The following is a 27912-nucleotide window of genomic DNA, read 5'->3' as shown; positions in this document are numbered from 1 at the left end:
CTGAAACTTTTTGAAATATTGCTAATGGTTTGCCATTTCTAAGACACGTGTTAAACCATAGCACAGTGAGCAAACCTACTTGATTTTTCTTTTAATGAATTGTAAAATTTTACTAGAATTTTAAAGAGTAAATTAAAAAATTATTTATTAGAAAACTTGTATACAATATTTGCATTCCCTTTAGAATTATAATTCTGAGAGACTTACTACTTCCATTAAATACTTTATTTAGATATTTCAATCAGAAAATTAGCTATTGAGTAACGAACTTGAGTAAGAATAGTATTGAATAGGGAAATATTCGTATCGATATCGAGTCGCAAAATTATCGCTATAGCTAATATACGTAAACAAGGTTACCGCCATCACATGTATTAAATTATGGTAGATAAATAAAAGACAAACTTCATTGTGACTCATGTTTACAACCACTCACAAATACCACTTTTATTTTAAAGCAAAATATAAAACAAAGGAATATTGTCTCCGAACTCATGGCATAACATCGATAATTTTACAATATATAAGGTATTCGACCCCTAACTGCATTGCTTCAAATGGGGGTTCTGTAGGTAGGTTACGTTCACGTGAAAAAAAAACTCATAGCCCATTTTATAATTTGACTTTGTCTTAATATACGAGCTATTCTGGCAACGTACTTAAAAAATAATGCAGTTAGGATTCGAGCACCTTGTATATTTATTCTTAGCTTAAACAAATAAATACAATTTCATTATTGCCGGTATATTATACTTGAATAGCACTAAACAGTGAGTAAAAAAGAAGAAGAATTATAGCTATAAACGCTATTTTTGTTAAGGTAATTTTACACACTACTCATGTTTGTTATTCTTTTCAACTTTATGACTAACTGTCAAATTAAAATCAATCTATAGTTAATACAAGTTAAGAAAAGAAAAACTAAATAAATAGATATAGACATTTTCAGATATAAATATTTTTATGAGCTTAAATCATTTCATTTGAAATATAAATAGATAGAAAAGTTTTTTCAATCGGCAATTTTTTCATTGGTTAATTTTAATTATAGGACCCCTTGACGTAAGAGGACCTCCTGTCTTACACACAGATTCTCAAAAAGAAAATTATATTTTCAAAAAGTATCGTCTATAAATATTATATTTTTTTAAATAGTTATAAAATATTTAGAGGGGCTTGTCCTACATGCTATGCCACTCTGATAAATTGAAACAAAATCCGAGTATTCACGTAATTCAACCATAACCGATTAAAGATTAGAAAGAACAGAGCTTTCTTTAGATTAATATAAACAATAATGCGTAATTAAAAAAAAGAACAGGTTTCTATATAAAAATTAAAATATAGCAATAAAGGAAGAAAAGTTTTCTCATATCGTATAATACCTTAAATATTATTTTTCTAAATTTGTTTATATCTTTAATATCAAGATTATTGATTGTACTTAATTAAAATTGTTCATAATTAAAAAAGTAGACAGTTCCGAAAATTTGAAATATATTACTATAAAAATTTATTTTATATTTTGGACGGATAATATAGTTTAGAGACGTTTTTTCTACAATTAATTATTAATTAGACAGAGTATAAATTGCCGTTACGCACAAGCGGTAGGTACCAACTTTTTTTTTTCAAAAAAATAAGCACCTATACTTTGTGATGTGTCATAGTAAAATGCGGTTATCTATATATTATTAATTTTAATTTTTAACACACTCAACAACGTATTCGATTTTAAACTCTATTCGATTGATTCAAGCATCCACAGATATTAAATAATCCACCAAGAAGCGAGGGAACTAACTACGCGTTAAAACAATCCATTTCATACGTATTTTCAATCTGTACCTGTATGCATATCCTAAATAATTTATTTCACTCGCATGGACCGTTGTTTATTCATGTTAGTGAGCATAAGAGAAATGTATGAAGTGAGTAAATCGTCCATTTTGTATCCAAGCGAAGTCTCGCACAGGAGTTTTGAACCACGTACGAGGTTGCCTATGGTCATGTGAAAGTATGTGTTGCCAGATGACCAATTTGAAATTCTCGTGAACGGATGCGTGACCAGAATATCCTGGAATCCAAAACAAAGATTTTTTTAGCAAATGCAGTAACTTCAAAAGTTCACGAAATGATGTGAAATACTTGATGTACTAATAAATGTAAACTGCAATAAAGTACGTTAAGGGTTTCAATTTGATGCAAAAATCATTACCAAATAAAATTAGTAACTAAAACGTTAATGATTAATTTCAGACAAATTAAAATATTTGTACTAAAATAACCTAAAATTGTCATAGAAAATTAAATTATTAATTGTTACCTTTGATTGTGGGTGTATTAAGCTAACACCGTGTTTATTGATGGCAATGAGCAGCAATTCCGGGTAGTTGGGTTCCGTAGTTTGCTTCACCTCGAAAAATGCCGAGCCGAACGTTGGCCACCGGTATATGACCTTTAGGAAGGTGATCTTCGCGTCTTCAGGAGTCATGCCTGCATCCTGGTTGTAGGAAGCGACAATAGCTCGCTTCCAGTCAGCTGAGCTCTGGAGCTTGACCAGATCGGCAGGGATTAACTCACGGAGCATTTGTCTGTAAGGAATGTTAGTGATATTTCAAGTTCATCAATCATCAAGTTCATCAAAATTTCATCAAGCGGGTCCGCTCCTTTCGGAGACATATATTCAGAGTGCCCCGTACTAGCCGGTGGTCGCTGCCGGTGTTAAACCTGTTAACCACTGAGACATCTCTGAATATATGCCTTTTATCCGCTATGATGAAATCTATCTCGTTCCTCGTCACAGTATCGGGGCTTTGCCATGTCCACCTCCTTTAGGACTTTTCTCAAAAAAAAAAAAAAACAATTATTCAATGCCACCAAATGCGTGGTTCGATCGTGGTTTTTCGCATTTTGAGGTCATGGATAGTTATATCAACCTATACCAACAATTGTTAAAAATAATGCATTCATTTTAGTAACTAAAACATCCAAATGATTTGAAAACGTTTATATAGAAAACAGGATGAGGTATTTATGACAATTAATTCTAAAAAATAAAATTATCTTCCAGTATTTGTTAATTTTTAGTAATCATAGAATTATTGCTTGATTATATTTACAAACAAAGAATTTTTGAATTTCTATTAGCTTCTGCAATATCTTATTTTAATATCTTTTTTTAATTAGACAACTATAATAATTTTTACAAAAAAAAATTCTTGCAATTTCTACTTTGCTTTGCTTTCCGTTTACACTTTTTAAAAGCTAGATCTGCATATCCGGATACAATACACAAGAATAAAACAGTAGAAAAGTAGCAGATAGTGGTAACTCAATATAGTTTTGTCAGCATTCGTGTTCTTGTCTAATGTCTAATTACAAAAATTCGCTTTTTGTGAAAGTCAGGTATAAGATGACATCGTCAATGTTAAAATTCAGGCATACACAGTTTACGTTTATTTCGATTTTCGAAATGATATAGAAACAAAGTTTTGTTGTAAAATAGTAGAAGTATTAAGTAAGTCGCACACGTTATCACGAATCAGTATGAGTCAACCAAAGTTTGTATTGAACAAAAAAATGCACATATCCATTAATAAGTGATTTGTCATTGGTATCCAGTATATTATACAATCAAATTAAGGTAAGCATAGTAATAAGTATTACTTAAATTTGACTACGAGCAAAACTCAACAGTGCGCGCCAAAAATTTCGGCCCTTAGTTCCCGGCAGCCCCACTATTTCCGGCCATTTTGATTACCGTGGAGGCTGGATGGGGATTCCGGGGGACCGGTCCGTTTGGCGCGAACTTAGGGAGGCCTACGTCCAATAGTTGACTGCGATAGTCTGATGTGTAGTAAATAATAGAGGTCAACTAGGCCGTTTAATAAGTCAACGATGTTAAAACAAATCAATACAGTTAAGAGGTTACAAAACATACGCTTAATTTTCGGATATCGTACCTATATTAGAGCACGTCTTCAAGTTTCGAGCTCAACTGGCTTTCTTTTCGAATTTACATATATACTCACATTCTCTGACTCTTGTAAATGTAATATTTTACTGAATTCAAGATTAAACAAGACAATACTTACGGGATCGCCTGCAACTCTTGCTTGTTTTCGCCAAAGCGCGCGCGATAGGCGAGCGCAGCGAGGCGCGCGGCTTCGTCTCGCCCGCAGCGGTGGTAGCCACGTAAAAGTTTAGGCAACTCCTGGTGGAAGTGGAAGATCACGTCTGCGGCGCGATCTTTGCCCGGCACTGTGTTCGTCCATAGCTTCTTCATGAAGAACACCTATAGAATAGCCGACAAACTGAATAAATTTTCTTATATCTAGAGTCATACGATTAAAAATTTATTTAAACTAATGGACCCCAGTTAAAAGTTTGGTGTACACAATTATACCCATTTATTTTATAAACGGATTAAAATATTGCATTAATGATCATCTAAAACGATATTTTACTTAGTAACAATAATAATAACCCACATAAAGTAGCTAAATCCAAAACTTGAAACGTAGAGATATACATATATGTGTGTGTGTAGGTTTTATCAACTCCTAACTAGGTTACTTCAAGTAGAAGCTCTTGCAACGTTTATATTGCTGCATAGCCATCCAATACTATACAATAATAAGTGAAATATTAAGACTACCTGCCGCATATAACTACAGAACCGCATATGGCAACAAATTCTTTTTCTCATAGAATATTTTTTATTTCAAAATATAGCCGTGCTTACGCGCTCACGATGCAGAATGAGTCTATCAAAGTAGCTCGTCTATTTAAACAAAGTCAAATTAAATAATTGTGTTTGCAGGCAAACGAAGTAAAACCGACTTCAATTATATCGACAAGTAATACAACGTAGGTAGACGAAAAAATAGTCAAGTAAATACGCATTATCAAACATTACTCCAAAAGTTGTAATCAGATCTCGATGAAATTAAAATGTGACCACATGATAAACATCGGCTTTCGATTAAATTAAAAATCATCAAAATTGTTACAACCAGTAAAAAGTTATGCGGATTTTCGAGTTTCCCTCGATTTCTCTGGGATCCCTTGATCCCGGTTTCCTTATGGTACTAAACTAGGGATATCTCCTTTCCAACAAAAAAAGAATTATCAAAATCGGTTCATAAACGACGGAGTTATCCCCGAACATACATAAAAAAATATATATACTCGTATACGGTCGAATTGAGTAACCTCCTCCTTTTTTTGAAGTCGGTCAACACGTACAAAGCACCCCATTTGAATTAACGCAATTAGGAATCGAACATATATATATATATATATACACATATTTATACACATCATAAAAATATATATTACCTGATACGTAAATTGTGGTGTAATGCCGTCCCTCGTCGGTCTGGCTTTTTTAATCCAGTCGGTAAGATGACGAACAAAGTCGAAGAAAAAGTCGCCTTCTGGTACAGATATCACTTTATCAGCTATTTTAACAAATAAACTAAAGCCTTCACTAGATCTGAGATTCAGCCTCTGTGCTATATTTTGACAGAAGTCTTTTGCTCTCGTAGACGAATCTACCTCAAACGCTTCATCTGTGTCATCTGGGAAATAGACTTTGTGAAATATTTGGGTTGTTTTGTGTTGTATTGCTTCTACTTCAACTTGGTGAGGGGGATATTTTCTTTGCCCATTGCGTAATGTCTTTTGAAGTCTTTGTAAAGAATCTTGGGCAATTGGATATCTTCTAGTTCTAAGGAATAACGTTAGTTCTCTAAGTAGACCTTGACTACAAGCAAACAACCCAGTGGCCAACCACATTAATTCCCAGCCTCTTTCTTCCGACATTCTGTTTCTGTTGTCTGTCAGTTGTTTCATTATTTGACAATATATTTCATCTCTCAAAATTTCATGCTTAAGCGGACCGTCAAAAATGTGATCAGTATATTCATTTCCAATACGGGGTCGTTTTGAAGGGAGATCGCCCATGTACTTGAGTATAGCTGTAAAGGCAAAACAAGCTTCTTCGGCTAATTCCTCTTTGGCTTGCAATTTCTTTAGCAAAGGTTGTTTTATTGGCTCTCTTGAATGTCTCCACAATTCTTCGGCGCCTCTTTTTGCAGTCGATAGTGTTAGTCCTTTAGACGTTGTTCGTTTTGGTGGTAATCTAAAGTGATCTAGAGCATATTCTAGCAAATTATGAGGTTTATCTCTAGATTCTGTACCATTAAATGTGCTAGTAGGGGGTCGTCTTCCATGTTGGGCACCTTCTTGACAGAATAAAGCTAATATATCGGGGGGCGGTTTGGTTAGAGCGGGTAAAACATAAACAGTTTCCGAAGGAAAATCACCTCTTTCCATGGATCTTTCACATCGACCGATACACCATCCGTTATTCAGAACTGACTCTCCTGTACTATCTTCTTCTAAAATTATCAAATCACCCTTTTGGAAAGTCAAAAAACTAGAACCTTCTCCGGGTGCTTTGTAATCTTGTAATGCAATAACATATTTAGATCTTTTCTTTAAGCCTTCTAAGAAATAAACAACTAAATCACGAATATCCTCAGCATTAGGACTTTGGAAGGTGAATTCTTCACCGCGAACTGTGGATAAACTAAATGTTTGTGTGAATACCTTGTTAGTTTTTTGACTTGAAACCGTTGTTATCTCAGGGAACGAAAGTTCAAGTAGAACTTGTTCTTGATCGTCAACGACGTATACACCGGTCCAGTTTACTGCTATTATTACATCATTCTTAGGCAAGTTAGGCCCAGAATTTCTATATGCTTCGTAAAATCTAGAGAACAATAGAGGCCATTTGAACTTCGCGTAACTTACTACGTCTTCTTTTACTCTATAAGTAGGAATTTTTTCTTTAACATAGTAACTCTTTTTGTATGCTTGAACTACCAGAGCACCCCAACGATCAACAGCTTTTTCTACACCAGTTAAACAATAGTCTGGAATGTAATTCGGTAGCAAAGTATAAAGTCGTTCTGCATTCATATCTTGACCGTATTCAATATAATACTGTTGAGCGGCTATCATAGCTAAATCTTCTTCTTTATCGCACCTGTATTCTCCGAACTTTACTCCTCTAACGACTTGTTGATAAATTAAATTTGTTGCTACTTGATCTTCTGTGGGATCGTGCCATGGAGCAAATATTTCTTTTCTGAAGAATAACCGCCACGGAGCATTTCGTTCTTGTGCACCCTGTTCTTTGGCGTATTGTTCGCACTGCGATATAGCATCCATAACATGATCACCACCACTACCTAGTGAACTTACTTTATCAAACAGTGCAATATATAATGAAAATCCAAATTGATCTCGAAGTCCAATTTTATCCGACAATTGATTACAAAGTTCTCTTGCAGTTGTCGCTGAGTCAGCTAATAAAGTTTTTGTATTACCATCCATAAAAGTGATTGGTAACATTATAGGTTTTTTAGACTTTGTTGCTTGAAGCTCTAACCACGATGGTGGCTGATTTCTTGTACCATTATTAAAGGTTCTCTTAAGTCTATCCTCGCAGTAAGGTGCATAACCAGGAGGACCTTCTCTAATGAAGGCTCTAAGGTAATTCACAAATTTCTCACTGGGAGCAAAACAACCAACACACAATGAAAGTAAAATCCATCCACGAGCATGAGACGATTTAGATGGATTGTTTGTTAATTGTTTACATATTTGGCAGTATATTTCATCCCTCAGTTCTGCCCTGAGGATACCGTGGCCTATAATAAAATGAAGCTTCTCTAAATTTGATGTAGGCCGTGACTCTAACCACGACTGATAACTGTCTGCTGTATATTCTTCATCCTGGAAAAAGATTTAAAAGTAAGTTCACTTAGAGCTTATTTCACCAGCTATGGATAACGCTATTTGACGGATGATGATACCCAGCAGATATAAATTTTTGATGTAATATTATTTTTCACCATCAAATTCCACTACATTTATGAGATATTTCTATTTGCAAAAATGAATCTAAAAGCTGTAGTTTATTAATTAAGGTAAAACAGGTCCTAATGGCCTATACTACCTCCTACTTTTAAATTCTGATCTATAATATATATAAACGCGAAAGGTCATTCATCACGAAATCTCTGAAACTATAACACCTACAAACTTGAAATTTGGCAAGTAGGCTTCTTATAGGACGTAGACATCCGCTAAGAACGGATTTTACGAAACTCAACCCCTAAGGGGGTAAAATAGGGGTTGGAAGTTTGTATGAGAGTCTCATGTTTTTGACGTAAGAGACTTGAAATTTAAAATGTAAGCTCCATAGATAGATGGTGAAAAGGTGTCCAAATAATGTATCTTTAGAAATCAACCCCTTTTTGGGTTAAAACGAGGGATAGTAGGTCGGCTCACTGATCACGAAATCTCCGAAACTATAACAGTTACAAACTTGAAATTTGGCAGAAAGGCTCCTTATAGGGCGTATACATCCGCTAAGAACGAATTTTACAAAATTCGACCCTTAAGGGGGTAAAAAGGGGGTTGGAAGTTTGTATGAAAGTCTCATGTTTTTGAAGTAAGAGACTTGAAATTTAAAATGTATACCTTATAGATGATGAGAAGGTGTTCAAATAATGAATCTTTAGAAATCAACTCCCTTTTGGGGTTAAAACGGGGGATAGTAGGTTTACTCACTCATCACGAAATCTCCGAAACTATAACACCTACAAACTTGAAATTTGGCAGATAGGCTTCTTATAGGGCGTAGACATTTGCTAAGAACGGGTTTTACAAAACTCGACCCCTAAGGGGGTAAAACGGGGTTTGGAAGTTTGTATGAAAGTCCAATGTTTTTGAAGTAAGAGACTTGAAATTTAAAATGTATGCTCTATAGATAGTGAGAAGGTGTTCAAATAATGTATCTTTAGAAATCAACTCCCTTTTGGGGTTAAAACGGGGGATGGTAGGTTGACTTACTCATCACGAAATCTCCGAAACTATAACACCTACAAACTTGAAATTTGGCAAGTAGGCTCCTTATAGGACGTAGACATCCGCTAATAATGAATTTTATGAAACTCGACCCCTAAGGTGATAAAACGGGGGTTGGAAGTTTGTATGAAAGTCCTATGTTTTTGAAGTAAGAGACTTGAAATTTAAAATGTATGCTCTATAGACGTTGAGAAGGTGTTCAAATAATGTATCTTTAGAAATCAACTCCCTTTTGGGGTTAAAATGGGGTATGGTAGGTTGACTCACTCATCACGAAATCTCCGAAACTATAACAGCTACAAACTTGAAATTATGCAGATAGGTTCCTTATAGGGCGTAAACATCCGCTAAGAACGGATTTTGCGAAACTCGATCCATAAGGGGATAAAACGGGGGTTGGAAGTTTGTATGAAAGTCCTATGTTTTTTAAGTAAGAGAGTTGAAATTTAAAATGTGTGCTCAATAGATGGTGAGAAAGTGTCCAAAAATACATCGTAATCTATATATATAAAAGAGAAAGATTACTGACTCACTCATCACGAGAACTCAAAAACCATGATGGATGGTCCATCCATCCAAGATGGACAAAGATGAAATTTGGCAGGGAGGTAGATTATAGTTAGTAAACGTCCGCTAAGAACGGATTTTGCGATATTCCACCGCTAAGGGGGTTTAATTGGGATGATGATAGTTTGTATGAAACATATACAGCAGCTATAAGTTCGCCTGATAGGTTATTTATACTGCAGCCTAAAAAAAATGTGGTGTATAGAGAGATTATATAAAAATAACTATTAAATTATACTAAATTGTGCCTTTGAAAAAGTTGCTTAGAGTGATAAGCATTTCAAGTGACTGAAATAAAAAATACTATCTAACTAGGCCGCAACAACTTCGAGAAGGAGGCCGATAGGAGGATTCGGTTGGGCTGGGCGGCGTTTGGCAGGCTCCGTCGAGTCTTCACTTCGAAGATTCCGCAATGTTTGAAGACAAAAGTTTTCGAGCAATGCGTCCTGCCTGTGTTAACATACGGAGCCGAGACGTGGACACTGACGAAGGGACTGGTCCACAAGTTTAAAGTCGCTCAACGTGCAATGGAACGGGCTATGCTTGGGGTCTCTCTCAAAGACAGGATTAGAAATGAGACTATCCGCGAGAGAACGAAAGTAACCGACATAGCCCACAGAATTAGCAAGTTGAAGTGGCAGTGGGCTGGTCACCTGCGTCGCAGGACCGATGGCCGTTGGAGTAGACGGGTCCTAGAGAAGAGACCGCGTCTTGGCAAACGCAGTGTGGGACGTCCTCCGGCCCGTTGGACCGACGATCTACGTAAGATTGCTGGTGTAGGCTGGATGAGGATTGCGGAAGACCGGGATGTGTGGCGCGAACTTGGGGAGGCCTATGTCCAGCAGTGGACTGCGATAGGCTGAAGTGAAGTGATGAAATAAAAAAATAATTTGCGTTAAGCATCTTAATAGTAATGCATATCTTCATAACCACGCGGACGTAGTCGCGGGCAACAGTTAGTGTATTATAAAACAAAGTCCCCAAAAGTGTATGTGATCGATTCTCTCAAAATCTACTGAACGGATTTTCATGCGGTTTCATCAATGGAGAGAGGGCTTCAAGAGGAAGGTTTACGGAACGGTTAAGCCGATTTTGATACGAGTTTCACTGGAAATTTGACGGGAAAACTTTGTGACACATCGATTTCAACGCGGGCGAAGCCGCGGGCACAGCTAGTTGTAACATATTTGCAGGATAAACTATATCCAAAACTGATGAAATAGGCCCTTATTAATAAACAAAAGACTATAAAATAATAACGATAATGCAGTATAAGTTAAATAATTTCTACCTGTAGTTTTCTTCTGACATCTTCCCCGAGTTTATTTTTCCTCTTTAACGTTAATGAAACCAACTTATGCCTTATAGATCTTGGTTTTTGTTTATTCATATACGCATCAGGGTCAACTCCCATCATTTGCGCTTCTTGGAATTCTTTAGATCTTATAAAATTTCGGCCAAGTGTTGCAGTAACTTTAGACATTACTGACGTATTATCTCTGTCCATTGTGTGGTATCTGGGCTCGGCTAAGTCTCCAGTAAAACGTAAAATTGTTATCCATAATGCTTGAGCGGCCTGTAATAAATTACACGCTGTATAAGTAATACGTATATTATGCTATCTACATAAATATTATGTATGTTATTTGAAAAATCAATTAGCCCGCCTCAAATCTAAGGATCAAATCAATGAATAATCTTATCATCAATCAATCCACGTCAGGTTATCTTCTTTTTTGATAATATAATGCAATGTTTTTTTATTATTATTTCATATCCGTGCATTAATAAAAGCAGTTTTTGTTTTAGTGTTACTATAAGCTTTCTTTTGAATTTAGAAACACTTTATTTTTAAACATCCATTTATATATTTTTTGGCTATAAAGGTTAATTAGAGGTACTGAAATGTTTTTACTATATTATTATCTTAAAGTCTCGTATTTTTTAATAATATATATTGTAATATAGCTGTAATTATGTCCATTTATCTAACGTTCTTCAACTTTATATAATTATTATCGATACATTATTGACTAATTCAAATAAAGTCATACACACCAATTGATCTCCTTGTGTATGTAATGGTAATAACGGATGTTTTAAGGGTTTTCTCGAATATTGATGCGTGACATTTCCTTGGAAATATGTTGCTGCAAACTTTTGGAACTTGAACTCAGACAAATCTTCTTCATCCTCTGAGGTCGTTTGCATTGGTGTCACCATCTGAAATTCAACGAAGTGTTATCGTGTAATAATTATTTTTAAAACAAGTATTTAATATATACTATTAAAAATGTTTTACCTCTTGTTGATCAGCTCTTTGTTGTGGTAAATCACTAAATACAGATGTGTCTTTGGGAGCCGGAGCCTCGCTACTAGAGTCGGGAAGGAAATCAAACATAGCTTCCACTAATTTACTATCATCCACCGGTTCGTCTTGTTTACGAGCTGCTTCTTGCAATAATGTTCTTTTAGCCTCTAGCTGCCGCTTTTCTTCTAGAACTAATTCAGCTTCGCGTCTTTCCAGTTCGTACATGCGTTCCTGTTGACAACCATTTTTTTTAGACCACAAAGTAAAGTTCTTTAAAAACCATGATCTTCCTAGCTATATCAGCAGTTATATAACTATGACTAAGAAAACAACTCTTCTGTATTTAAGAATATGTAGTGTGCACTTTACTTGTTTTTAATTGATCGACTAACATACTTGAAGTTTATCCTATTACAGCATAAGCCGTTTAATAGTTTTAAACTAGATACTTCAACACAGTCATCTATACAAATAAATAAAATTTGATTGTCTGTTTGAAATATTAAAATAACCGTTTTTTACTAATTGCATATGGATGTACATATACACGGTTCATATACCAAAATAACATTTTTTATAATTTTTGTCTGTCTGCCTGTCTGACTGTCTGCTTGTTCCGGCTAATCTCTGAAATGGCTGGACAGATTTCAACGTAACTTTCACTGGCAGATAGCTAATGTAATAAGGAGCAACTTAAGCTATATTTTATTTTAGAAATTTATTTATTTTACGCAGACGAAGTCGCGGGCACAGCTAGTATTTTCATAAATACTTAGAGACATATATCGACAAATCATACTTGCCCAGTTTTCTAGTCGCTTTTTTTTATCTTGAAGTATGATCTGCTGACATCTATAATTATCTTTTGAATCGACAACATCATAATGATTTAACCACATTTTTTTTGTCGATACACGTCTGATCACTATTGAAGTTAATACTAAATAAAGTAACGTTCGATTTACTTAAGACGTCTGGTTTGAGCGTTATCCAACCGCATCCAGGTCGTACGTAATTGTATAACGCTACATGGTCGATTAAGATCGGCTCTTACATAAGTTAGGATGTATCAGGTGTATTAAGTTTTAGGTAATCTACTTCGTTAGTTACGTTGGATAGTTGTGAAATATAATAAATGGGTATACGTTTGGAGTGCAATGAAAGTTAGTTCATAACGGATCTGATATAAGAAAAGTTTTCGTTTTTACTAAGCTTTATATTTCTTAATGTTATTGGCTATAAAAACCGAAGAACCCTAAATTAGTAAAAAAGTAAAGTATTGAGTTTTGATATTTGGTATTATAACTTACCTTAAAGAAAATAAATAAAAAAATGTAGAATCCATCAAATATCAAAATTGACGTGATGATAATAATTTTTGACTTGTATGTGCATTTTCACAAAACAAAAGTATAATAATTTCATTATCAATGTCAGTTTACTTTCGATTCAAAAATTTATAATTTCTAGTATCTTTAAATCTAAGATAATATTGTTATCAGATACCAATCACATTAATAGAGATTATAAATCATAAACAATTTTAGATGCTTCTGTGTATGTGTTACGCTCAAAGATCGAAAACGCTCATTGAGCGGAAAAATAGCTCACAACGCGATGTGGTCACAGTAAAACATCCACATAGCGAAATTCGTGTTATGGCTCTAATGAAAACGCGCAAGACGCGTTGTGGCAATCAAAGAAAGACCAAATAGCGAAATTCGTGTCGTGGCTTACATGCTATTCGATTTCAACGCGTTGTGACAATGAAGAAAAGTCATGACGCGTATGGAATACTATTTGATTACAACGCACACTACTTTCCGATATAGATCCTACTAGGTCTAGGCTGGAAATACTTTAAAGAACAAATTTTATAGCACTTAAATAAATAATATGTTCCTCCAACGCCATCTATCAAAAATCGAGAAAACGTCATCGATAGACTAAAATAAGACTAAATTAATAACGTCGAAAGACTAATAAGTTGTCTTCTAATAGCGATAGATGGCGCTAGTTTATTTACCATTTTGATATTATATTTTAATCTTTTTTTTATTTACTGAATTTTTTGTTTAATTACAATAAAATATAGCCTATGTCACTCCTGAATAGTGTAGCTTTATGTTAGTGAAAGAGTTATCATGATCGGATCATTATTTGCGAAGATTACCCCCTACATACAAACAAAGTTATAAACTTTACCTCTTTATAATATTAGTATAGATTAAAAGATGGTAGATATTATTTTACAATCTATTAATATAAGTAGTCTTCGTATATATAAAAGTCTTCTTAATATAGTATTTTGTCCCATACAAGCAGTAGTAAGAAAAGTTTTTACTGATTTTAAGTGTTCCAAATTCCTAACTCTATGTTCACTCACCCTATAATTTTGTTCCGCGATCTCCTTAGCGCGAGTATTGCCCTGGTGCTGCAGCCGCTGCTCCTCCTGTCTGCGCAGGCGCAACGCTTCGTTATGCGCTTTCATTTCTTGTTTTAGTCGTCGATAACGTCGCATTGCTATTAATCTTCTTACATGAGTTTGTATCTTCACTATGGCCCACATCTTGTGACCGTATGAACGACGTACTAGATAACCACGTGCAGCCGCCTAAAACATTTTATTTATTCATTTTTGAAATCGAAATGACTATAAATATATTTCAAATATTAAATATGTCGAACATACTTGCAATGAAACTATATGCCCGCGCAAATGTCTAAAGCGGTGAGCCAAAACTCTGGCGCGTATCAATGCTTGCAATCTTGCGTACCCAACCTTCATCTTGTTGTAACGGATTCTCTGCAACTTTCCTCTCCAGTGCCGCTGTATCAAAATCGCAGCTGCCCTCATTTTCAAAAACCGTCTTCTATACACCCATCCACGAATAGATCTTTGCAATATGAGTATTTTTCGAGTGAGCACTCTATCTCTTTCTTGTTCAAGGAATAAATCATGAGCATCTTTCAAAAATACTTTGGTGTGACCTAGCTGGTAATCAGATTTACCAAGCACAGTTGCGCATATCTTCGCAGTCGCAGCCCGACAATCGGTTTTATGTGCTGGCGGTACACCTGATATCAGAAATCTGTATCTTTCGACAAATTCCTTAAAACTATGTCTAATTGGATATCCAGCCCGTCTAATCCTAATCGTTTCCATCATTCCAGAATATCTGAGTTGCCTACAACATAACCCACGATCGAACATCATAGGCTTCTTAAACTCATTGGGTTTGATACATCGGATGAAGAAGGGTTGACAAGTTCCTAAAGTCCTCATAAGCAAATCTAATGATTTTTTGAACTGAGTAGATAATGTCGGAGTTCTTTTTCGTGTTTCTGATCCCATAATTATGTCTTCTTGAAATATTTGTTGTAGGAATTTGTTTGTTGAAATGTGAATTAACTGTAATAAATCAGCACTAAACGTGTCGCGATTTTTCTCTAGAAAGCCTCGCGTGTCATAAAATACAATTCCAGCGAAATGATTCAATCCGAAGCTTGTGTTAATATCTGACTTAGGTTTGAGGTAGTTCCTATGTAAGCCATGAGTTTTATGTAGCTTGGCTAGCATAGTTTGATCAGTACCTTTTGGGAATTTCGATTCTTCGTCTATTAACGCCATAATATTTAACTGTTTCAAAGCAATTAAATCTAAAGCATCTTGATTATCGACGAATTCTATGTGTTGCCAGTTAATACCTTCATGATTGTATTCCTCCTGCTCTAATTTAAATATATGCCTAACGAAAAACTGTTGTAGATTCTCATTTGCAAAATTAATACAGAACTGTTCGAAGCTATTATGATCAAAGTTTTCAAAACCAAATATATCGAGGACACCAATAGCCGTTCGAGTTGTAGATTTCGGCTTATAAATTGCAGCATTTATTTTCCTAACAATAGTCACGAATAACCGTCCGTAAATACCTTTAACAAAGGCATCTCTAATATCTACAGATTGATCTCTGCTTAATGTAGATACAACAGTTTCTCCGTGAGCAAATAATGTTTTTCTAGTCAGAGCATCGATAAGAGTTTGCGTTGGTACGCCCAACAAATTAGCAACTCTTTTAACATTCGCTTGTTCTATTATTTCTGTTGCATCTAAATTATCAACAACAGTTGCTTCGTATTTTATATTTCCACAGTGAAGTACCGCTGCAAGTAATTTTAATATTTCCCATATTTCTGCTTCTGTAAATAATAGTACTTTCATTGCAGACCGAATATCTGCAAATTCAGCAGCGTCATCTCTGCCTTCACATGTAAAACTTCCGCCCTGTAAATTAAATATAATGTCTTGTGAATAACATTTATTGTAATGGTATTATCATATACTTACTGAAATTTAATTGTTATTAATTTTAATGTAAGAAAGACTAACGATATACTCTATAAGCAATCTCCCTACGTCTCGCTATAGTTGGATAGCTACAAAGTGACTTTATATATTAGTTCAACACAATCATCGTAAATTTTTTTTGAATGTATAATTAGATCGACAAATAAGCATACGGCTCACCTGATAATAAGCGATTACCGTAGCTTATAGACGCCTGCAACACCAGAAACATTGCAAGCGCGTGATCCTATCCCTGATTCCCCCCAGGAGCTCTGGTCACCTTACTCACCAACAGGAACATAACACTGCTTGAAAACAGTATTATTTATCTGTGATCTTCTCCTCTCGGGCTGCTCCATATTTGAGCGGGAAATTTCCTGCTGTGCCCTACCTCAGTTAGAAAATAGGTTATTTTACATATTTTATATATTTTAAAATGAAAAATTCTAATATTGTGACCTTACTTACCCCAGATAAATATCGATATTCTGACGGTTCGGTTAATTCTAATTTCTTCTTTTCATCTCTCGACAGTCCCGCCAATAGGCAATAAAATACATGATAGTTTCTTTCATCTTTGCCTTGAGATACTATCCTAGATTTTTCTAACAAATATTGTTCTATTTTTGCTCCTTCAATTACACCGTTGTTGTTGAAATGAATATCGATATATTTACCAAATCGCGACGAATTATCATTTCGTACAGTTTTTGCGTTACCAAATGCTTCTAAGATGGGATTTGCCTCTAAAATCTGAAAATAAATATAATAAACAATTATGTAATTATTAAAGTAAGTGTACTGAAATACTTTAAGCCTTTAATCTCAGAAAATACTAATGTAAAACATAGTGGATATTAGTATAAGTATCCATCTTAAAACTGCTTTAGAGTTTCACTATAATCAAGGTAACAGAATAAGCTATTTATAATTATTTACCTGTTGTTCTATCCAAGAATGTTTACCACTTATAGCGGCGAGGTATTGCAAAATTAACTTTGTTGATTCAGTCTTTCCTGCGCCTGATTCTCCACTGATAACAATGCATTGATCCTGACTATAGCGACGCATGTGTGCATACGCATTGTCACCAATAGCAAAGATATGCGGTGGTAGTTCTCCGATCTTTCTCTCCTTGTATAACTTGATTTGGTCTGCTGTATAAATTGGTAATATTTGGTAGGGATTCACTGCCACCAATATTGAACCCGTATATGTCTGGAAATTTAAAATAATGTATATTTTACTATTTACAGATGAAAAAAGTATAGTTTCCCTAATCAAGATATGGTTAATTTTTTTTTATTGACATTTATGGAAAACAAACGTGTTTTTGTGTATGACATATTGTGTTTCAAAAGTTTTGAATTTGTAGGCTATTTGTGTATTAGTTAATGTTTACCATTAAATTATCTAGGCCTCTTCACCTACATGGAGAAAGAGACCTATGCCCATCAGTGGGATGTTACAGGCTGAATGTATTAAATTATCTGGTTAAAATAAATAATATTAATAATAAATTCCGCACATTTAACGACCCCTACTAGGATTTTCTTCTATGTAGATGTCCGGAAACATACATAATACACAAGCATAAGCACCCAGACCACGGCAAATATCTGTATGACCAATACAAATGTATCTCATGTGCGGGAATCGAACCCGCAAACGCCAGCGCAACAGCCGAAATCCAGCGATGTAAGCGTGACTTAATTTTTACTAGGTGTACTGATATTGATGATTCTTTTTGTATACGAAAACTGGTACTTGTCACGTGATCTCATTTAAATTTGAGCGAGATCTAACGTGTAGTAAATTTGAGCTATCCCTAATATTTTGAATGCATTTGAAGTCGCTTTATCTTTTGTTTGAGAACAGACATGATTATTACTTACATAAATGAGGTTGTCATTGTATCGGATGAGCAGGTTCCTTAATATACCGGCTTCGTGGAGGTCGCCCAAGGAGATCATGTCCTCGACGCCATGCACGGAGGTGGCGTGCATTGCTTTGATGCGTCTCTCCGGCGGCAGCCATTGCTCGTGGCCGTCGTCGTCGCGAACGCGAATGCGTCGTCCCTCCGCGGCGAGCACGCGAGCCCCGATGGCGACATCGAACTCGCGTCCGGAAACCGGCTCGATCCATATGTAATCACCCTGGAATGAGGAAATAGCCGCTTTCATTTTTCATATACTCGTTAAAGCAAAGTTATCTCGATAGAATCGGCTCGAACATATAACCAGTATATTGTATTCTAGACTCTTGTTTTGCTTAATTATTAACCGACTTTAAAAAAGGAGGAAGTTACTGAATTCGACCGTATATATATATTTTATGTATGTTCGGGGATAAATTCGTCGTTTATGAACTGATTTTGATAATTCTTTTTTTATTGGAAAGGAGATATCCTAAGTGTGGTACCATGATAAGGAAACCAGGATCTGATGATGGGATCCCAGATAAATTGAGGGAAACCCCCGAAATCCGCGTAACTTTTCACTGGGTGTACCAATTTGGATGATTTTTAATTTAATCGAAAGCCGATGTTTATCATGTGGTTACATTTAAATTTCATCGAGACCTGATTACAACTTTTGGAGTAATCTTTGACAGTGCGTATTTACTTGACTATTTTTAGGTTTTTTTTTTCGTTTGCCAGCAACACACAATTATTATTACTCAACCATTTATACCCAAATTGCAATGGTTTTTAGTGAACGATATTGTGTGAAATCTTAGGTATGCCCGAACGCGATGTTGTATCAGTGGTATATTGTACTTGGTATATTGTACGTGCCATCGCGTATAATTAAGTATGCGATGGGCAGTTTAATTATTGGATGAGCAGTTTAATTTTTTAGGTAAGTTTTTTTTAAACATGTTGTTTCATTCTCAAAAATTAATGTAATTTAATTCTTTTTTTGTATTAACAAAAACTAGACTCATTTTCAATTTCTACGTTCCTTGCAGTCTCCCTCTTATTTTCTTAGAAATTACAATTGTTACTTCTTATCCAAAACGGATAGATTTTAACAATAAGTGTATTATCCTTGCGAATGAAAAAAAATCGTTTTCAATTATATCGACTAGTAATAGGACATAGGTAATTAGGAATAACTGCACCACTACTGGTCATAGTTCAATCAAATAAAAATAAAAAAACAAATACCATGCACCAGATTTAGATTAAAAAACGAATCATCCAAAGCGGTCCAACCAGTAAAAAGTTAAGGAGGTAACAAATAAAAAACAGTCAAATTGAGAACCTACTCGTATTTTTTAGAAGTCGGTTAAAAATTAAAATAGGTAAAAACACTAACATTTTATTTATTTATCTATGCTCTTCCGGAACAACAGTAAATAAAATTTTAAACAGTGCTTAATAACAATTGTTGTGTTCACGAACAAAAAGAACTTATTAATAATTCATTAATTCAAAGTTTGATGTGTGTCACAGATAGTAAGCGGAATCGATAGTGTCGAATTTAATAGAAAGTACTTCTCCTTATTCGCTGAAACTAATCAACGATGCAATCACGTTTGACGATTGACGAATATTGATTCTTATTAAAGCTCCGGTGAAAGTAATCATAGGTTACATTTATTCATGTTTCAGACTTGTCTTGTTACATTTATTAGATTTGACAAAGTATGACAACACTACGAAAGTATTCACGTGTCAGAATTCTGAAAAATAGTGGATACCATTAGGTACTATTAATCCAAATGAATTAACGAATGAAAAATATTAGTAAACATTCTTAACAAAGTTTCTAAGAAAAAAGTTACTAAAATTATTAATAAACTTACTAGAATCCTTATATGTACATTTTTGTTTTAAAAGATCAATGTGGTACCAGCACAATTATTAAAGCCAATATGAATGAAATTTAACAAGTGGCAAATATATTAGAACAAAAACACACATGTAAACCAAAAGAATTTCCGGCTTCAAAGCTGTTAAAACAAATCATGAATTGAAGTTTATATATGTTTCTGATGTAAATGATTCTACAGCAAACTACAACTTTTGTTATTACAAAAAAGAGGGGAATTATGATGTAGAAACAAAGAAATACACCAACTATTTCTATTTCTTGTTTCCGTCTGTTATTCGTGTTTTTTATAGTTTTAATATAAGTAAGTACTTACAGTTGATATCACCTACTGGTGACATTACTTTGTTTGTCGACCAAAACTCAGTAACACTTTTAAATTTATACATTTGTACATTGATTACTAATAACTGCACATAACGTACCTCAAAAATATTTTCCAAATCATGTGACATAATTGTTATAAAATTTTATTTTATTGTTACAGTGCGTATATAATAACTTTGAAAGGCATTTTAAGTCCGGTTATTACGGCAGAGTATAGTAAAGTAATATCGATAATTTTATCTAACTGCGTGTCACTGAGGTCGATCAATGATTTCGTAAATTGGTGGACTTCACTATTATTACGTGTCTATATTACATTTGAACTGATGAGGTAAAATAAATCCAATTAAGAACCTTTTGATTTTTATGTGCATTGGTTTCTTGATTTCTATAATAATTGTTGTATTATACATACAAAATACTATTTAATTTAATATGCAAAATACAGATAGCATGTGTCAAACAATACAAAATATCAGTATGTATGTCAATAATAACATGTATGACTAATAAAATCAATGTAGCTGTAATGTAGTATGTTTTTATTAAGATATATATATATATATATTATATTTATTTGGATTATATTATTAATATATATTATTTCGCTGTACATTAAGAATAAATAAATAAAATAAATGTATATATATAGTAGGAAATATCTTGTTTTAAATTAGGAGCGGCCCGAATTTTGACGTAATTACATAACTTATTCGTATTCAGAAGATTACAAGCAAATATAATTGCTCTTAAGTAGTGTCGTATTCCTATAGTGAGGAAGGTGGCCAGAGCCCACTTGCTCAAGACAAGACCAAGTGTATTTGCTCGCAAACAAAAAAAAACCAACTTCAATAACATCGACAAGTAGTAAGTAGACGAAAAAATGGTCCAGTAAATACGCGTTATCAAACATTACTCAAAAAGTTCTCATCAGATCTCGATTCAATTTAAATGGGACCAAAAGACAAGCTTTCGATTAAAACAAGAACTATCGATATCGTTACAACCAGTGAAAAGTTATGCGCTATAATACAAAGTAGGTCGTCGAAAAAATAGTCCAATAAATACGCATTATTAGATATAACCCAAAAGTACTTATCAGAGCTAAATTTATTGCTAACACCACCACCACCTTTTAATTTAAAAAAAAATAAACAAAGTCGGTCGACCTAGTCAAAATTCTAAGGAACATACATAAAGAAAAATATAGTAGAATTGAGAAAATCCTTTTTTTAGAAGTCGGTAAAAAAACGTCGGGGGTTAGAGTCAGCAACGCGATTGTAACGCTGCTGGTGTTGCGGGTGTCCATACGCTAAAGTAACTGTATTAACCATCAGGTACCTATCCATTAGGCCCTATGCTTGTTTACTTGCTTGCTAATAGTATAAAAAAATATACATAAATTCCATATAAGTATTTTATAGAGACCAAAAAATACGTTGGAAGTAAAAAGATGCAAGTAATTATGTTTTTTATATCATAATTTTTTTTCATGTTTCTTAAAGTATTTTCATAGAAACGCTTTACATTCTACAAACTAACATATCATAACCACGCGACAAGATTATCTTTTCTTGAAATTATATAATAATCAATGATACGATCGTTTACAACTTCATGTTTAAATTGCTTACCACCACCGCGAACAAATAGTGCATACAATAAGGGCTAGTGAAGCAAAAATTTGTTGCTGCCTTAAAGCTTGAAGTAAGGAAGGCAAATATAGCGGGACCAATTCGGTAGACCCAAGTCCCAACGGTGTACTAAGTTCATCACAGTTGACTGGTTTATACTAGAATGACATGAATCTAGACGTCTAGTGTCGTAAAAATTGGCAAACAGTGCGAAGACTCAAAAAAGTATGTTCCCTCCGAAATAGGAATGTAGTGGACCAAGGCTCACTTATTTCTGTCACAACGTGTAATAAAACGTTGACTTAATCAACTGTTGGCTCAACACTAACGTCTAGTTTAAAAAACATTTATTTATTTAAATATTATTATTATTTTATTGATTTTAATTAGATGAAAAATTATTTTTGTTATAAATTTGAGGTAATATTAACAAAATACATTTTTTACCTGACGCTATATGGTAAGAAGCTCTTAAAGAAACTTTTATGAGTAGAATGAAACGATCATTTTATTTGTGCTGCGTCAGCGGTTCGTGTTGTATAGGCAGTTAAAAAAGTAGGTGAATGTTACCAAGTGCAGCTAGCACAAAGTCGGTCGCGTGCCTCTAACCGAGTCCGCTTAGACGATTTTTGTGTAGATGATATTGTCGATTGTTATCATTTCTTTATTGTTTTGTTAATTAGTTACGTCAAAATTAATTTTAAAAAGTTTGAAATAATAACTATGCATAGATTTAATTAACCTTAGAATGATATGGTAAAAAAGGTCGTAAAATAGCTTAACTTTGACGATGATCTAATTTTATTAGCACTTTAAAAGGCAAAAGCGAATAAAAGGCAATATTTATTACGCTTCAACGTAACTTGTTGCAAAATGGTTTGAGTGTGTCCAACTTTGGAAAATATGAATATTTAAGATTTTGAGGACAAATTACTTCATCCACTTACATCCCGATGGCATCACACAAAACAGAAGTAAATGAGACTCTACTGATCGGACCTCAAAAGTCTCTTCAGTTCTTTATTGAATCCAATAGTTTGGCAAAGTTTTAAACTATTGTGTACTCATTGAAATACTGCGGTGTAAGTTCTTTTACGAAGACATATTTAATTTCAAAGTACGTCATCTCCAAATAATATAATAGCCTAGAGCTGCTATCTGCATACCCAAAGATTTGAAAAACACGTAAGAATCAGTGTAAACTCATCAGGTAGACATAGTATGCCCTGAAGTTTAAAGTAAACTCGAAACAAGAAAGTACATTCAAATACAAGGCCATTTGGCTAAGAAAATGATTCAAGAGACGACAGTAATTATATGAGATGAATTGGCTATCGAAATATCATCGCAGCTATCGCAGCAATGTGTACATTATACCGAAATCAGCGATACAGTCGTAAGTCGAAGCTGGCTAGACGGAAGATATTAAAAACTACAATCAGAAAAATGCTGTCAGTAGCATATATTCTAATGTAACAACGTTAAAAAGTATGTTTTCTCTTTCGAAAATAAGAATCATTTTCTTTACATATCATCAAGATCGTAACACGTCTTTAAGATTTGAAATTATAAAGCCGCACAAGTCTTTAGTAGTTATTTTAATAAGTACCGTTACCGAAAACTTTATATTAATTATTTATAACTTTCTAAGTATACGTGCGCTTAATGCGACATTTTAATCGCTAACAAAATTTACTTAACAAATGTAGCCTACTTGGAACACCAAACAATGTGAATAAATAAATACATTAATACCAAAAAGCAATGTTTAACTGTTGTTGATTGTTTTTTTGTGTAATTTTTATCCAATTGTATGTAGTTTTACTGATAATAAAGTTTGTTATACTAGTCAAATATTCATTACAGTAGAAGTTTCATAAGCATTTGCTAAGTTATATTATTGTGCAATATACTTTTCTTAATATAAACAAGCCACAATTTTTTTTACCACGTATATAAAACATACTTATTATATTTGTATTTAAAATGAGTCACAGAACTAGTTCGAATTTAGAATTAAGCTTTTCCTCCCACGCAAGCCTTAAATAGAGCACAGTAAAATTGCAACACGTCCAAATGTGGCACCAGTCACCATTATCGCTCGATTTGGATTGACCAGTTACAATATTGAGGAGAGTTTAGGGTTTCGTTAGCACAAGTAACCTTTTTATAAACATGAATGGATTATTAAAATTCTAACTGCTAATAAAATTATTCGTCAAAGTTTACCTAAACTTAAATACTCAACAAATGGCATGTAGTTAGTGATTGTTTTAGAATTTCTCACCTGGCATCTACGAGTATTAATCAAACTAAACAGCTTTTTATACGCTCACCATTATGATGACAAAACTGACATCAACAAAACTTCCTACGAAAAATATTGAATTTTTTCCAATTATAGCTTTTTCATATATTTAACGGACTTCAAAAAAGGAGGAGGTTACTCAATTCGACCTATATATACATATTTTTTTAATGTATGTTCGGGGATAATTCCGTCGTTTAGAACCGATTTTGATTATTCGTTTTTTGTTGGAAAGGAGATAATCCTAAGTGTGGTACCATGATAAGGAAACCAGGATCTGATGATGGGATCCCAGAAAAATCGAGCTAAACCCTCGAAAATCCGCACAACTTTTTACTGTGTGTACCAATTGTGATGATTTTTAATTTAATCGAAAGCCGATGTTTGTCATGTGGTTACATTTAAATTTCATCGAGATCTGATTAAAACTTTTGGAGTAATCTTTGATAATGCGTATTTACTTGACTAATATTCGTCTACCTACGTTGTATTACTTGTCGATATAACTGAAGTCGGTTTTTCTTCATTTGCCTGCAAACACAATTATTAATTTATATCAACATTATAAATTATGTGTGCTTGTGTGTGAAAAGGTGAATGCCCTGCAGTGCTAGATTCTGTCTGCTGCCGGAATGTGCTTGCCAAACGCATTGATCGGAACTCGCTTGCCGTGTATCACTTTCCTGTATAATTTTTGAATTTTTTTAAGCTATATATTTTCGACACTTCGCTCACGAGTGACGTTAATCACTAGGCAAAAAAAAATACTTAATTAGATGATAGGTTTACAGATAAAAATATCGAAATGAACAATTTAAAAGATGTGCATTACATTTACAGTAATGGAGTTAAGTACCTATAATTTTTGTAATTATGATTAACAATAACCAATGTATTTTTAAACAGTAAAACGTTCTCATTTGTTAGATATTACCAAAGAAGGACCTTTACATCGAAATCAATAATTTAAAATCGCATGGACGCAGATTGAAATGGATGAATATCCCGCCATCGGTCGGCTATTTATGTTCCAAGGTGGTAGTGGACGCAGATATTTAAAAACAATAATAAAAAAATTAATAACTTTAACTTATAAAAAAGATATAATGAGATAGACTCAAACAACTCTAGAATTAACGTTCAATTCTAACATATTAAATATGCTTATATGCTCGTTATAAATTTTATAACGAGACTCTTCAACGCCTGTACTAACATAAAATTAAAGCTTAATCTTAATGTGTACCATAGAACTTTCCTCAATAAAAAAGCTATACAACATCAAAAGAATTTTCGCAATTTACATAACGCTTCAGCCTGTAACATCCCACTCCTGGTCATAGACCGCTTTCCCCATGTAGCGGAAGGATCAGAGCTTAATCCACCACGCTGCTCCAATGCGGGTTGGCGGATATATTCCCTACTATGAGTAACGATCGCTACCAGGTGTACATGATAACAACCGGGACCGACGGCTTAGCGTGCTCTCCGAGGCACGGTGGGGAGACCCACAAGGACTGCACAAACACCCAGACCACGGCAAACACCTTTATGGCCAATACAAATGTTTGTCATGTGCGGAGATTTACATCTCAAGCTTTAAAATAAGCAAACAACAAACATAAATCTCATTTGTTGAATGAGTATAGATTTATGACAAAGTACGTTTAGCACAATGTTAAAACTAACAAAGGTACATAGCAAGAACGTGTTTACAGCGTGTACAGTGTAAATGCTGAACATTTTTATTTCCATTTACTTCTCACGAGCACCTCTCGCTTCGCAAGTACTCAACTCATTCAAAAGGGTTAATGTTATTCAAGGTGAGTTGGCTGCGAAACCTTGAACTTTGATCTTGAGTTCGTGTAAACATTTCTTCAATTTGTAGAATAGATTGCATCGTACTTTCCTGTTATAGACGTTTTTAATATGAAATAGACGGAATCTTTTTAAAGAGTCAAAATGTTTTTATAAAGGGTTTTTCATTTTACGATGACTCGTGAAACTTCTTGCCTAACGAACAGTAAAATTATTTAAATAAATTCACAGTTAGCAAATCTAGACAGCATTACAGTCAAAATAACATAAATAAGAATGAAGATAAAATATGTATATTGTTTTTTTTTACGAGAATAAACACTCGCTTTGCTCATGATCATTTGTTTTTAATTGAATAACACACTCACACGCACACACGCACGCACGCACGCACGCACGCACACACGCACGTACGCACGCACTCACACACGCGCGCGACCTTATGACGTGAGCTCATGTGTTGCTCTGTGTGTGCTTTTTAGGTTCCAAGGTGGTAGTGGAACTATATTATCCCTTAGTCGCCTCTTACGACACCCACGGGAAGAGAGGGGTGGCTATATTCTTTGCTGACGTAATCACACAGCCTAGAGAGGGGTGGCTAATTTTGTTTGCTGCCGTAACCACATAGCCTTGAGTAAAATAGCAGATTTTTAGTTTCAGTTAATCAAAGGAGAGAGAAAGGATTTGAAATTCTGAAAAGTCTAGAAAACCCTATTGCTAAGCAAACAAAACATCTAATAAAATTGTAAAGTAATCACTATGTAGTTATTCACATGACGAAAACATATAAATGTAGATAAAGGCTTAATTCTATCACTATGAATCAAATTATAGATATGGAGCAAAGCCTATGCTATCAGTGTTGCCAGCACGCTAAAAATGTTGATTGCTTTTTAATATTGTAAAGGTTGTATCCGGGGTCAATAATCTTTTGTTGTCAGAAAATGACAAGGTTTAAAGAATTATAAAATAACAGAAGACGTATAGTATACATTTCATACATTTTTTGATAAATAATAATACAGATATTAATTATTTTTTATACATAGTTACCACCTAAGATTACATATAAAACCAAAGTTTGAATGCGTTACTTATTTAAACATGAATAGAAACCAATAAATAAATATAAAAATTAATTTTTATATAAATGTTGTGTGTGTGTTAAAAACGTTAGTAAGTAGGCATTTGAAAAAGGATGTTATGTATTGTTTTTGATTATAAATATTTTAATTACTCACTCTGGTAACAATCACCATGATGGCGCCGACATGTGGTCACCGGCTTGATCTGAAAATACAATTTTTCTTTTAGTTATCTGGCAATTTATATGAGCATTATTACAAGTATTACAATGAGGAAGAATTTCTTCAATTCTTTATAATTAATGAAATCTAACTGATTAAAATTATAAATAATTTCATCATCAGAATCCCTTACAAAAGACGTAGGTATCATACCTAACTTATCGTATTGAAACAATAACCATAGTTATGGCTCAAGTGACACCGTGAAGAAAGTCTAGTCAATATCGATTTAGCCTGTAACACACCACTGCTGGGCATAGGCTACTTTCTCCATGTAGGAGAAGGATTGGAGCTTAATCCACCACGTTGCTCCACTGCGGGTTGGCGGATAATATCAATATAACATAATATAAATAAATAAAAATAAATTAATTAAAATAATTTTAATCGCTGAAACCAAACGACTAGCTTACTAAATTTTTATGCATGAGCTTTTACCACTAAACTTGTACGCGTACCAACCACAAAACCAATTATTTAAACTTTTGTCTTTGTCGGTTGGAATAC

General features: G+C 34.0%; 1 protein-coding gene across 1 annotated transcript; it reads right to left on the bottom strand.

The window, feature by feature from the left end:
- Window positions 1–1683: 1683 nt before the first annotated feature.
- On the bottom strand, window positions 1684–27357 carry LOC123669227 (myosin-VIIa). Its single transcript, XM_045602851.1, has 13 exons — window positions 27340–27357; window positions 18071–18331; window positions 17115–17393; window positions 16644–16928; window positions 14517–16112; window positions 14211–14438; window positions 11816–12055; window positions 11572–11736; window positions 10805–11089; window positions 5344–7809; window positions 4098–4297; window positions 2327–2594; window positions 1684–2077 (listed from the first exon to the last, which is right to left on the bottom strand). Exons 1-13 carry the CDS (start codon window positions 27355–27357, stop codon window positions 1871–1873), a joined length of 6498 nt encoding a protein of 2165 aa, XP_045458807.1. The 3' UTR covers window positions 1684–1870.
- Window positions 27358–27912: the final 555 nt, after the last annotated feature.

This window comes from Melitaea cinxia, chromosome 3 (assembly GCF_905220565.1).
Source record: "Melitaea cinxia chromosome 3, ilMelCinx1.1, whole genome shotgun sequence".
Classification (NCBI taxonomy): Eukaryota; Metazoa; Arthropoda; class Insecta; order Lepidoptera; family Nymphalidae; genus Melitaea; species Melitaea cinxia.
Note: the sequence above shows the minus strand (reverse complement) of the source record. Positions and strands in the feature narration are given on the sequence as shown.